This window comes from Hoplias malabaricus, unplaced genomic scaffold (assembly GCF_029633855.1).
Source record: "Hoplias malabaricus isolate fHopMal1 unplaced genomic scaffold, fHopMal1.hap1 H_1, whole genome shotgun sequence".
Taxonomy (NCBI): Eukaryota; Metazoa; Chordata; class Actinopteri; order Characiformes; family Erythrinidae; genus Hoplias; species Hoplias malabaricus.
In genome coordinates this window covers 173,252-185,272 of record NW_027101324.1, presented here as the reverse complement: position 1 = coordinate 185,272, position 12,021 = coordinate 173,252, and the positions used below count along the sequence as shown (strand labels likewise).

The following is a 12,021-nucleotide window of genomic DNA, read 5'->3' as shown; positions in this document are numbered from 1 at the left end:
TCGAGAGAGTTTTTCCTTGCCACTGTCGCCTTCGGCTGCTCGCATTGGGCTTTGATTTAAATGTTCTGTTCTGAAACTATGAAGCTGCTTTGTGACAACGTAAGTTGTAAAAGACGCTGTACAAATAAATTTGATATGATTTGTTCTGATGAAAAGGGAGGAGTGTTTGTTGATGACTGGTGTGGCATGTTACAAAGTTGGAGCGTGGGGTGTGTCCCAATCGTGTTTCAGCTTTAGAAACAGAGCACTGACTCCTTTCGTAGAGAGCACAAAATTGTGCACTTCAAGAAAGGGCGTAGGGCTCTGGGGCGTGGGTTGGAACAGGGCCTGTGAGCTCCGGTCCAGCAGATGGAGGCAAAGCTTTAACACTGTGTGTCGGTAGAAACACTCGTGGTCTTTCCTTTCGTTCAGTTTGCAGCATGTGTTTTGGTCGAAGGCCGTGTATAAAGTGTCACTAAAAGCCCTCCTTTTCTCACACTATGGGGAAGTTAAACGTCGTCGTTTTGAGATATCTTTCTCGAGATGATTTTCGAGTGCTAACGGCGGTAAGTATCATTTCCAAACCGTTCGTATAGCATTTAGCCACTTCTTTACCAGCTAATATCAAATGTTCAATAACAAATGGTAAAATATGTTTACCATATACTTATATATTTCTGAGGTACGTAGCTATTTCTTCTCACACTGTCCTCGTTAAAACTTTTCTGAGTGTTTTATTGAGTTGTTCGGTTCGTCAGACAGTGATTTTATGTAGCCTCGAAAAATTAGCCTTGAAAATGTATAAATTTGTGTCTGGGAAACATTTTGACGAGGCTTTTGATAATCTTAATATGAGTATATGTTCAATTATAATATGTTTATAGTCTGAGAGTCGAACACGAAGAATCAATTCTTCGATTCCAGGCATTCGAGTAGTTGAGTCGACTCGGATTCTGTTCCACAGATCAGTTATTACGTTAAATCCACCTTTTTGAGCAGGTCTGATTTGGGTGGTGGATCATTCTCAGCGCTGCACTGACACTGACGTGTTTTTTAGTGAGTGGATCAGACACAGCAGCGCTGTGGAGTCAGTGTTTTTTTTTTGTTTTTTTTTTACCCTTTAAACTAGGAACCACAGTGAAACACTGAATTGTGCCACCTAGTGGATAATTTTGTTAAACATGAGTGAGTGAGTTACAAGTCGGTCTCATGAGGTGCTTCACGTCTAACTGTTCCTCACAAAAACTCGCTTTACGCTTTTGTTCAGGTGGAAATGGGGATGAAGAATCATGAAATTGTGCCAGTCAGCCTCATCTCCTCCATCGCCAGTCTGAGACACGGCGGCTGTAACAAAGTGCTGCGAGAGCTGGTCAAACACAAACTGCTGGCGTACGAACGCACGAAAAGTAAGACCTTCAGTCTGCGGTTAGCTTTCAGAAGCCTGTCATTCTCTTCCTCCTCACATACGGATCTCCTGCTGGTGATTTAAGCAGAGTGTTTGTTTTTTAGCTGTGCAGGGATACCGCCTGAATTACGGCGGATACGATTATCTGGCTTTGAAAACCTTGTCGGCCAGAGACGTCGTCCTGTCCGTTGGGAACCAAATGGGAGTCGGCAAAGAGTCGGGTTAGTGCCTTGTGTCTGGGTTCCTTTTTTTCAGTTCTGATAAATATTGCTGGGTGTGTCTTGGACTGAGATTAAGACAAATCTGAATTTTTACCATATAAAATAATGCTTTATTTTGAATCAGTATTAAAGGAGCTCTAGGTAAGATTAGCTATTTTGGCTCCCCCTACAGTTGCAGTGTGCAATTCACTGTTACAGCACTGTCCTGAAATCAAGGAGGAGGGAAGGAGTGGTGGTTATGTACATTTTGGAGGTTAGGAAACAACCTTCCCCACCCCCTTGATTTCAGGACAGTGCTATAACAATGAATTACACTCTGCAACTGTAGGGGGAGCCCATAAGCCAAATTAAATCTTACTTAGTGTTCCTTTAATACTAACCACAGTCCAACCACACTCTTTTCGACCTGTATTCCATGTGTCATAAATGCACTCGATGATTTGTTGTTTTGGTTTTTTATGAAGAAATTAAATTTCAGTGAATTGACGTTTTACTCATATTTTCGTAACAGATATTTACATAGTTGCAAACGCAGAAGGGGAGCAGTTTGCTCTGAAGCTCCACCGTCTTGGAAGAATGTCTTTCAGGAACTTGAAGAACAAACGAGATTATCACAAGCACAGGCACAAGATGTCCTGGCTCTATTTGTCCCGACTCTCTGCCATGAAGGAATACGCCTACATGAAGGTAAGAGTCATGGGCCAGTTTCCTTAAAGCACCATACATACAGGATCATTTCATTAAGACCCCAGAGCTGTGTACACTTCACGGAAAAGGGGAGAATATGTCCCCCTTTATTACAACTGAGACCAATGAAATGAATCTTCAGAATCAATGCTTCCTTTTTTTCAATGTGATTAATTCATTTATTTATTTTCCCCCATTCTTCCCAATTTTGATCATTTATTTGAGACTCTTTCTCAAGACGTTACTTCATCTTTGAGCTTCTTTCATGGAAAGACACCATCTATAGGTACAGTCCTGAATATATAGCTTTATAGTTATATATAGACTATTTAATCAGGTCCTGGTTCTGGAAGCGGGTTCTTGTTTAGTGGCTGTTCTCTCGTGGTTCAGAGCGAATCGAGTAGGGACTAAACCGTGGCGTGTAAACCTTGCAGAGCGCTGATTGTCCAGAGAGAGTCGTCACTCTACGCCACGCAACGCAGACGACCAGCACCAACTCTCCATCTGTAAAATCTCCAGCTGCAGCAGAGATCACGTTTGTTTTTATCCGACTCACGACGGCAGCTCGTAAAATTACGCCGTGGTCTTTTGAAGAGGTTCAAACGCTCCTTGGATCGGTGGCCAACGAAAGAATCCAGCGAGAGCTGGACGCTGCAACAAGGAAGGAACAAACTCTACTGATCTGTCTGAACTGATGACGGAGCTGTGTTCAGTCCCAAACAACAACAACACGCCAATACACCACGAGTAAACACCGCTTAACGTTACCACCGCCGTTGCTGTGGTTTCCAAAGCCCGCTGTCTCCGGCTACATTGGCAGGGGCAGCTTGAAATGCCTGTGGAGCTGAGTTGAGTAGATATCATGCAATGGAAAAGCGCCATTTGAGACCAAGCACAGATCCGGAGGTGTGAACCTTTGATGGAGGGTTGAGCAACGAGACCTCACTGACTTTCAACTGAATGCCACACTTGTCCTGAACAGAGCCTCTCCTAGATATCAGTTTCATCAGTCGGCCCTGTTCCTCTTAGTGCAATGTATTTAACAGTTGTTTGTTTATGTCCAGGCTCTGTATGACCGGGGATTTCCTGTCCCAAAGCCAGTGGATTACAACAGACATGCAGTCGTCATGGAGCTCATAAATGGATATCCACTGTGAGTGGACCACACCCTCACACTACATCTGTCCTCTGAAGGACTAACCCTGGTCATATTGAATTGCTATTTTAAATCCCTAATATTTTATTAAAATTATGATACAACAAGTAGGAAACGTTAAAATGCATATTGTTCGAAAGCTTACAGTCACCTCTAATAATTACTTAAGTAATCTAAAGATACATACTTTTACTGATACAGAAGATAAAGTAACAGACAGAAGCAAACAATACAAAAGAGATATAAATACATTCATTACAAGAATGGCTCAGTATAAAAGATAATACAGAATAACTGCACCTCCCATAGCCGTGGCTGCAGCACGGTACCAGGTGGTATGGATTTAAAAGTATGTACTGTCTACAGATCAGTCCATTACTTAAATACATCCATAAATATCCATAGACAACATACAGTATTCTGCACAAACATAAGCTATAGGAATAAACAAATATAAAATATAGAGACAGTGGATGCAAGGAGAAAAACAGTGCAATTATAACTGTGCAATGAAGCACAAATGATAAAGATCAAAGGTCTAAGTGTGTTTAAACCCAGCTAATACAGCCTTTAGTTTGTGTATATAAATGTATATCGTCACTGTACAGAAAAAAATGTGTCTCTAAAATAGTAACTTTACAGGAAAAGGAAGTAACCTTCCTAACTTTCAGTGGAAGTCAGTGTTAAAAGATTTTATTCAGAATAATTTTTTAGCGTTTCAATTGGTTGATTCATCATTAAATGTTCGTCCAGTGTGAAGGACTGCTGCTGTGTTCAAATGATGCAGTAAAATAAATTATAAACTGAGTCAGGCAATGAATCGTGATGCTCTGGAGCACAAGCTTAAAATGGCTGTAAAAATTGCATTATGTGGAATTTCTTATATATATATATACTTTTATCATTAGAATATTTAATATTTCAAGAAGGGTGACACGGTGGTGCAGCAGGTTAGTGTCGCAGTCACACAGCTCCAGGGGCCTAGAGGTTGTGGGTTCTAGTCCCGCTCCAGGTGACTGTCTGTGAGGAGTGTGGTGTGTTCTCCCTTTGTCTGCGTGGGTTTCCTCCGGGTGACTGTCTGTGAGGAGTGTGGTGTGTTCTCTCTGTGTCTGCGTGGGTTTCCTCTGGGTGACTGTCTGTGAGGAGTGTGGTGTGTTCTCTCTGTGTCTGCGTGGGTTTCCTCCCACGCTCCAAAGACTCGCGTTGGTAGGTGGACTGGAGATTCAGAAGTGTCCATAGGTGTTTGTGTGAGAATGTATGTGTTGCCCTGTGAAGGACTGGCGCCCCCTCCAGGGTGTGGTCCTGCCTTGCACCCAGTGATTCTCGGTAGGCTCCGGAACCATTGCCGCCCTGAACTGGATAAGGGTTACAGACAATGAATGAATGAATATTTCAAGTTTCTAGCTGTAAATAGCTTCCTTTGGTTTATACATTCCTCTACACACCCGGAGTTTGAATGCTTTCTCTGTTTCCACAGGTGTCAGGTTCGTGAAATCCAAGACCCCGCCCTGTTGTACAGTGAAATCATGGAGCTGGTTGTCAAACTGGCCAATCACGGCCTGATCCACGGAGACTTCAATGAGTTCAACCTGATGCTCGATGACAACGATCACATCACGATGATAGACTTCCCCCAGATGGTGTCCACGTCTCATCCAAACGCAGAATGGTGACTTTTCTAAATTTTGGGATTTGTTGGAATGGCAACTTGTCAAATCCAAAGTTCAGATTCAGTGTTTAGTTCTAATTTCATGTTCAGATCGTTTACTACATATATTGATTAGTAAATATACAGTGTGGGCCATTTATATGGATACACCTTAATAAAATGGGAATGGTTGGTGAATATTAACTTCCTGTTTGTGTCACATTAGTATATGGGAGGGGGGGACTTTTCAAGATGGATGGTGACCATGGTGGCCATTTTGGATCCATCTTTTGTTTTTGTTTTTTTTTCAATGGGAAGAGGGTCATGTGACACATCAAACTTATTGGGAATTTCACAAGAAAAACAATGGTGTGATTGGTTTTAACGTAACTTTATTCTTTCATGAGTTATTTACAAGTTTCTGACCACTTATAAAATGTGTTCAAAGTGCTGCCCATTGTGTTGGATTGTCAATGCAACCCTCTTCTCCCACTCTTCACACGCTGATAGCAACACCGCAGGAGAAATGCTAGCACAGGCTTCCAGTGTCCGTAGTTTCAGGTGCTGTTACTAATATAATGTAATTATTTATAATAATACATAGTGTACAAAGGCCTGTCACCATGACTACATTACTGACATATTCTACAGTATATGGATAGATCTGTTATAATTTTTTCTGACCAGAGTGTTGTCCACTCTGTTCTCTGGTTTTCTCTGGTCTCTCTGTCCTAGAGCCGATTATATATCGATTTGTTTATAAACAGTGGTTTTATCTTATGTTTTATTTATTTAATGTTAGGACTGGAAGATACGGCCAAAATATATATCACGATATAGTTCTTAATTTTGGTCGATACGATATAATTTCGATATCGATATAAATACAGTATAAAATCCACTGAAAACTTCCAAAAACAAACAAAAAACCTGACATTACCATCAAACATAAACCCACTGAGTTTGATGATTTTTGTGCCAAATGAGCAGATGACTAAGGAGCACTGGCCAATGGAGGGTTCAAATGTACCCAAGGTTTCTGAAATCACACAATGTCTGCCCTGCTTTAGGACCCCTCATCCAGCGCGAATGAAGAGCCATATAACAATGTGGAGTAAGGTTACGTTTTTCTTTTCTAAAAGTGCATTGTACTTCTTTTCCCTCAGGTACTTTGACCGAGATGTCAAATGTGTTCGAGATTTCTTCATCAAAAGATTCAACTATGAAAGTGAACTCTACCCAACGTTTAAAGATATCAGGTACATTCTTAGTAAGCAAGATGCTTGCTGTAATCAACAGGTAGATGGATTATGACCAATCAGAGGTCCTTGGTCACTTGTGTGCCACAGTTTGATAGTTCTCTTAATCTCTCTCTCTCTCACACACACACACACACTCTCACACTCACACCTCTTTCACACTATAGCAAGCGACAAGTTGTTTACATTTTGCAGTTTGCCTCTTGAAGCTGTGCCCCTTGTGTTGTCAGTTATGGGGCGTGTACAAGGTCCAGCTTCTGCAAAAGAAATGTCCAAATAAACTTTACCTATCATCAGTGTCCAAAGAAAAACACGTATCTACAGAATAGCAACTTTTACAAAGAGAAAGGAAGTAAACGTTCTTTCAGTAGAAGTCTATGTAAAGATTCTATTTGGAGTAATTTTGCAGCATTTCTATTCATTGATTCATCATGACATTTTCAGTGTTGCTGGGTTCGAATGATGTAGTAAACTAAAAGTTGATAACAATGGAGAGAATGTTTTTCTTTGGAGAGCAGTGATATGTATTTCTATTTTTTTCTTTATCAGATGCTTTATAATAGAGATGCACAGATCGATCGTCCAGTGACTGGAACTGGCCAGTTTTCAGCGTGATAGGCCGGTCATTAGTTATGACCAATAAGTCTCGTATAACCGATTCTGTGACGGTCACATTTACATTAGTTCACCACACGAGGGCGACAGAAGCAAAAACACAGACACGGGGTGCTTGGAAATTGCTCCACTTCGGATTGAGAGAAACAAGATTAGGGAGGAGACGGTGAAGCAAACAGCAAACTAGATCCAGTCGTTCGACAGCTGTGACTGACCCTGAGCAGCGCTTCTAGTGTTAAATGTGTCACTAGTCGTGGCTGATGTCATCTTTATTGATTTTCCCTTTCGAAATAAATGTTAATTTTAGCAGGTAGATAAACCTTTATTTCCACCTTAAACGTGTCAGTTTACAAAGCTAATATTGGCGTTAATCGTCAATATTGGTGAACACATCCGAGTCGAAAGTAAGCCTTGAAGGAACTTGTTTCTTTTGGAAAAAAAAAAAAAAAAAAACCTTGCTCTTTATTTTATTTGAAGGTTTGTAAAAAGAAAATGTTTGTCCTATAACTCAGCGCATACTTTTAAGTAGAATGTTTCTATTAAAAGAAAAGTGGAAACACAATGTTTCAGCATGTTTTCGTTTAACATTTTTAGAAAGAAACATAATCAGATAAAATTAGAAACAGCCAGATGTCAAACAAAAATCAGAAATCGAAATCGGCCAATAAAATTGCAGTCTGTGCATCTCTACTTTTTAAACATGCTTCATTTTTCATTAGCAACCAAAAAAAAACGTGTCCATTTTTGTGGATTTTTAGTTTACTACACTGTGGAAAGCAGTAATTAAATGCTTATGAACAGAAATTCAGAGCTCAGAAGCTGGGGGCCTCAGACCTTGGTCGGAAAGATATGTTGAAGCCAATGTTTTGTAATGTCACCATCACAATTTATCTCAACTCGGTTTGTCGCTGTGTCACTTGTTGCTAAATGCTGTATTCCCAGAGGAAATGACTATCTCCTATTAATGGGAACATATTTCACAGCTTATATACAGCCCACAGGATTAGGTTTCTGCACTCTGTAGCCTCTGAAAGCTCTTCTTTAGTGCCCGAGTGACGTTTTCTCTCTGTTGGACAGAAAAGCTTGCTCTCTCGATGTGGAAATCTCCGCCAGTGGTTACACCAAAGAGCTGCAGAAAGACGACCAGCTCCTCCACCCGGTCGGCCCGGAGGGTGAGATGAGTGAGAGTGGAGATGAGGAAGAAGGCCATCCTGGAGCTCCAGAGTCTGCTCCTGAGGAGCCCGTCGACCTCGAGGCATATAAACACGCGATGCTGGAACTGGACAGGCTGAAGTTGGGTGACGAGGCTCCATCAGGGGAGCAGGAGCCAGAGGAACATGAAGGAAGTGGATCAGTGAAAGACGACCGCACTGAGGATGTTCAGACTGATGCGGTTACAGACTTGAGGAGTGACGAGGAGCTTGAGAATGACGAATGTCCCGATTTGGTGGACGTTTCTGCTTTCAACAAAGAGTTCAAGCCTTTTAGGTATGTTTGAAATGTTGATGTATTATCAGTGTGTTACATGATAAAATATCATTACCAGAGGCTTTTCAGCACCTGGATTAAAGAGTTCAGATCTTTAGAGAAGCTTCTCTGCTTGCACAGTTTGAGTAGTTACTGTTCAAACAGCTACTTGTTGCAATTTGTAGTAAGAAACACACTTGTGAATGAATCATTGATTCATGGATTGTACATGTGCTGAGCCTTGGTGGTCCTCGGTAGACCCCCTAACATAACTTTTGGTGTGTTCTCCCTATGTCTGCGTGGGTTTCCTCCGGGTGACTGTCTGTGAGGAGTGTGGTGTGTTCTCCCTGTCTCTGCGTGGGTTTCCTCCGGGTGACTGTCTGTGAGGAGTGTGGTGTGTTCTCTCTGTGTCTGCGTGGGTTTCCTCCGGGTGACTGTCTGTGAGGAGTGTGGTGTGTTCTCTCTGTGTCTGCGTGGGTTTCCTCCGGGTGACTGTCTGTGAGGAGTGTGGTGTGTTCTCCCTGTGTCTGCGTGGGTTTTCTCCGGGTGACTGTCTGTGAGGAGTGTGGGGTGTTCTCCCTGTGTCTGTGTGGGTTTCCTCCGGGTGCTCTGGTTTACTCCCACAGTCCAAAAACACGTTTGTAGGTGGGTGTGTCTGTTTGTGTGTGAGAATGTGCAGTTAGTTTCTTGTTACAATAACATCATGAGCAATAACACCTCTAGTGTGCTACAACAACTTCCTACTAACAAGAAAATCTAAATAAAATAAAATAAAATCCTAACCCAGTGATGTCATCAGCCCTCGCGCGCTCCGGTTGGGAATCAAAGCTCAAGAAATTAACCGAGTCACCATTCGGTATTAAATATCCACTGATATTTCATGAATTCTGTGCTCTGTGTGGTGTTTGGACGCTTTGAGGAACTGGGTTGGGTGTAGAGTCGATTCATTGAGTGTATCGTTTCACAAATCGAGTGCAAATTCAAATTAATGATTCAAAACATTGTACACACAGCTGCGATGAAACTCAGAGATGACACACAGCTCGCTACAAACACCGCATCATACTTCAGAACGCGTGTTTGTGACTGAAAACTGAGGAATAACGCGGTAAACACAGAAAGTACTTAGGAATTTTGAAGGATCTCTTATTATTGAGTGTAGAATGGGGGTGGACAACGTTGTCGAGGCGGCCACCCGAACTGTAGAGCACTGCGGGGAACTCTGGTGTGTGTCGCTCTGTGAAGGACTGGCGCCCTCTACAGGGTGTGTTACTGCCTTGTGACCAGTGATTCCGGGTAAACTCCAGACCCACCACGACCCTGAACTGGATAAGGGCTACACACAATGACTGCATGTAATTAGTGTACACACACATTTACTAACAAACACTATTTTGTTTCACACAGGGCATTTATACTCAGATCGTGACCAAATACCGTCTGATATTTAATACATTTAATACAGTGAAACAAATATTAGTCCAGTGTCTCGTTTTTTGGCTTGGTTTGCTGTGGTAGGGCCACTGCTAAGTCCAAGTTAAGTCCCAAATGGTCAGGGCTTGGCAGTCCACATCTTAGCAAACTTTTAAAAGGTTTAAATTTGCTGATTGTGTCATATTCCAATTCCACAGAGATCCAGAGAGTATGCTCCATGTAAACGAACACCGGCAAAGAACAACTAGTGAGTCTTCTGTTGGAAGTGTGGCCAGCTGCTCCACAATTCCTCCAGTGAGTAGAACCAGGTTCTTTCTGAGTAATCTGAATTATTATAATTATTATTATAACGCTTCAGTGTATGAGCTTTTACAGTCTTGTGTGTCCAGTGTTAACATTGGGCTGAGTAGTGTTCAACCACTGGGTCCAGTTCACCTGTCCTGACCCATCTGGGATAATTACAGAGGGTCAAGTAATAGGAATGAAACGCTGAATAGGATTTTAACACACATTTTTATAATTATGCTAATTCTTTACCAAATCTGCAAACAGCTTCCTCCCATAATTCACTTTTTTACAGTGTGGGGTGAAGTAGTGTTGGTAACTTTCAGTCTTCCTCCTCTCCTCTTTCTGTCTCTCTCATGTGTACACACACACACACACCTCCTGTTTTTTCTCCTTTGAGGCATGAGTTGTTCTGTCGCGTTAATTATGTACATTAAAGTTTTTGTGTCTGAAGCTGAACCTCGCCCTGAAACGTTTGTGAAATTTGAGATTCTAATAAAAAAAATCAACACTACACTGAGACGTTCGAATCAAATAGTTTCCTTTCACCAGCTGCTCACATCACACTACAAACGTGTCTCCCTTCCAAAGATACAATGCCTAGAATTATAAGTTGGTTGTTGTGATTTAAAGTAATAGACACCAACAGAATGGAATTATATATTTATAGTTAATCTTCCATTATTTGTTTTACATTTAAATATGAGTTATTAAAAGCTGTTCTCTTATGTAATTAATATTGAATAATTCCAGCAAATTGTGGCATAATTTAATTGATTGACAGCCCTAATTTTGACATTTTAATTTTGCCACCTCTGCATCTCGGTACGAGTTAAAAAGGACCTTAAAGGAAGTCGTTAATCTGGACATTTTATATAATGCAAAGAGACCAACACATTCGGGCTGTGGGGCTGTTCTCTGGATGCATCTTGATTATTCCAGAGGTTTCGAATCAATTGGAGTGGTGTCAGTACCTGACCTCAATAATTTTCTCAAGACTGAATGCCATCAAATCAATCAGAAATGGTCCAAGATCTAGTGTTGATTCTTCTCAGAACAGAGCGAGCTGTTAATGGAGCGAAGGGGATGGGGACTCTTACGTTCAGATGAAATATTGGATGAGAAGGCTGTAGCACGAGTTGAAAGCCGCTCTCTGGTTTGTTGGTGACCGTGGACCTTTTCCTTTTGCAGGCGCTGATCAGACAGAAGGTGAGGAGGCAGCTCACAAAACAACAGAAAGCCGCTCAGAGACGGAGACTTCAGAAAGGAGAGGCCAACCTCGTGACCAAAGAGAGGCGAGAAAACCAGAGCAACATCAAGAGCAGCCTGGAGGCGGCTCAGTTCTGGGGCTGAGGAGTTTGATTTTGACCGGGTTCGAGTTTGCTGTGGAGGCTAGGCCTAAGGCACACTGACCCTGCATTCCCCAAACAGATGGTCCAGCGCTGGCAGTGTCTTCATTCGGGTTCAGAATAAGAACTGGAGCTGAAATGAACGTGGAGAACATTTGAAAGGTGTGTTCTCGTTTCACGAACAGGTGGAACATTTTTTGGAGAATGCCTGCTCCTGGTGCTCTGATCTCTATCCAGAATCTCTCCCTTACAGAATGTGTTCAGGGTTTAACTGATAACTGTGTGGCATCTGATGAGCTGTATATGAAATTAATAAATTTTTGTTAAATATGAGGTCATCACTTGTCTAAGGGGCTGATATAATTTTGTCTTGACCACAGCTGAGGAGCTTATCATCACTGTCACCATACACTACATCCCCATCAGTTTGAACTCCTCTGGTCAAACTACCTTCAAATTATTGATTAAAACAAACAAATGGGGGCTGTACGCAAACTACATTTACACCAGAGTTGG

General features: G+C 41.8%; 1 protein-coding gene across 1 annotated transcript; it reads left to right on the top strand.

Annotated features, from left to right (window-relative positions):
• The first annotated feature begins 330 nt into the window (after positions 1 to 330).
• LOC136685964 (serine/threonine-protein kinase RIO2-like) lies at positions 331 to 11,836 on the top strand. The gene is made up of 10 exons (XM_066659485.1): positions 331 to 545; positions 1,247 to 1,385; positions 1,489 to 1,605; positions 2,117 to 2,292; positions 3,357 to 3,445; positions 4,926 to 5,117; positions 6,263 to 6,355; positions 8,048 to 8,458; positions 10,069 to 10,165; positions 11,348 to 11,836. Exons 1-10 carry the CDS (start codon positions 480 to 482, stop codon positions 11,507 to 11,509), a joined length of 1,542 nt encoding a protein of 513 aa, XP_066515582.1. The 5' UTR covers positions 331 to 479; the 3' UTR covers positions 11,510 to 11,836.
• The last annotated feature ends 185 nt before the right edge of the window (positions 11,837 to 12,021 follow it).

Bases quoted from the DNA above. Each gene is read 5' to 3' on its own strand.
- LOC136685964 (XM_066659485.1), top strand. From the start codon at position 480: ATGGGGAAGTTAAACGTCGTCGTTTTGAGATATCTTTCTCGAGATGAT. The intron at 1,606-2,116 runs GTTAGTGCCTTG...TTTTCGTAACAG, and splicing joins GGGAGTCGGCAAAGAGTCGG to ATATTTACATAGTTGCAAAC. The intron at 6,356-8,047 runs GTACATTCTTAG...TCTGTTGGACAG, and splicing joins CCAACGTTTAAAGATATCAG to AAAAGCTTGCTCTCTCGATG.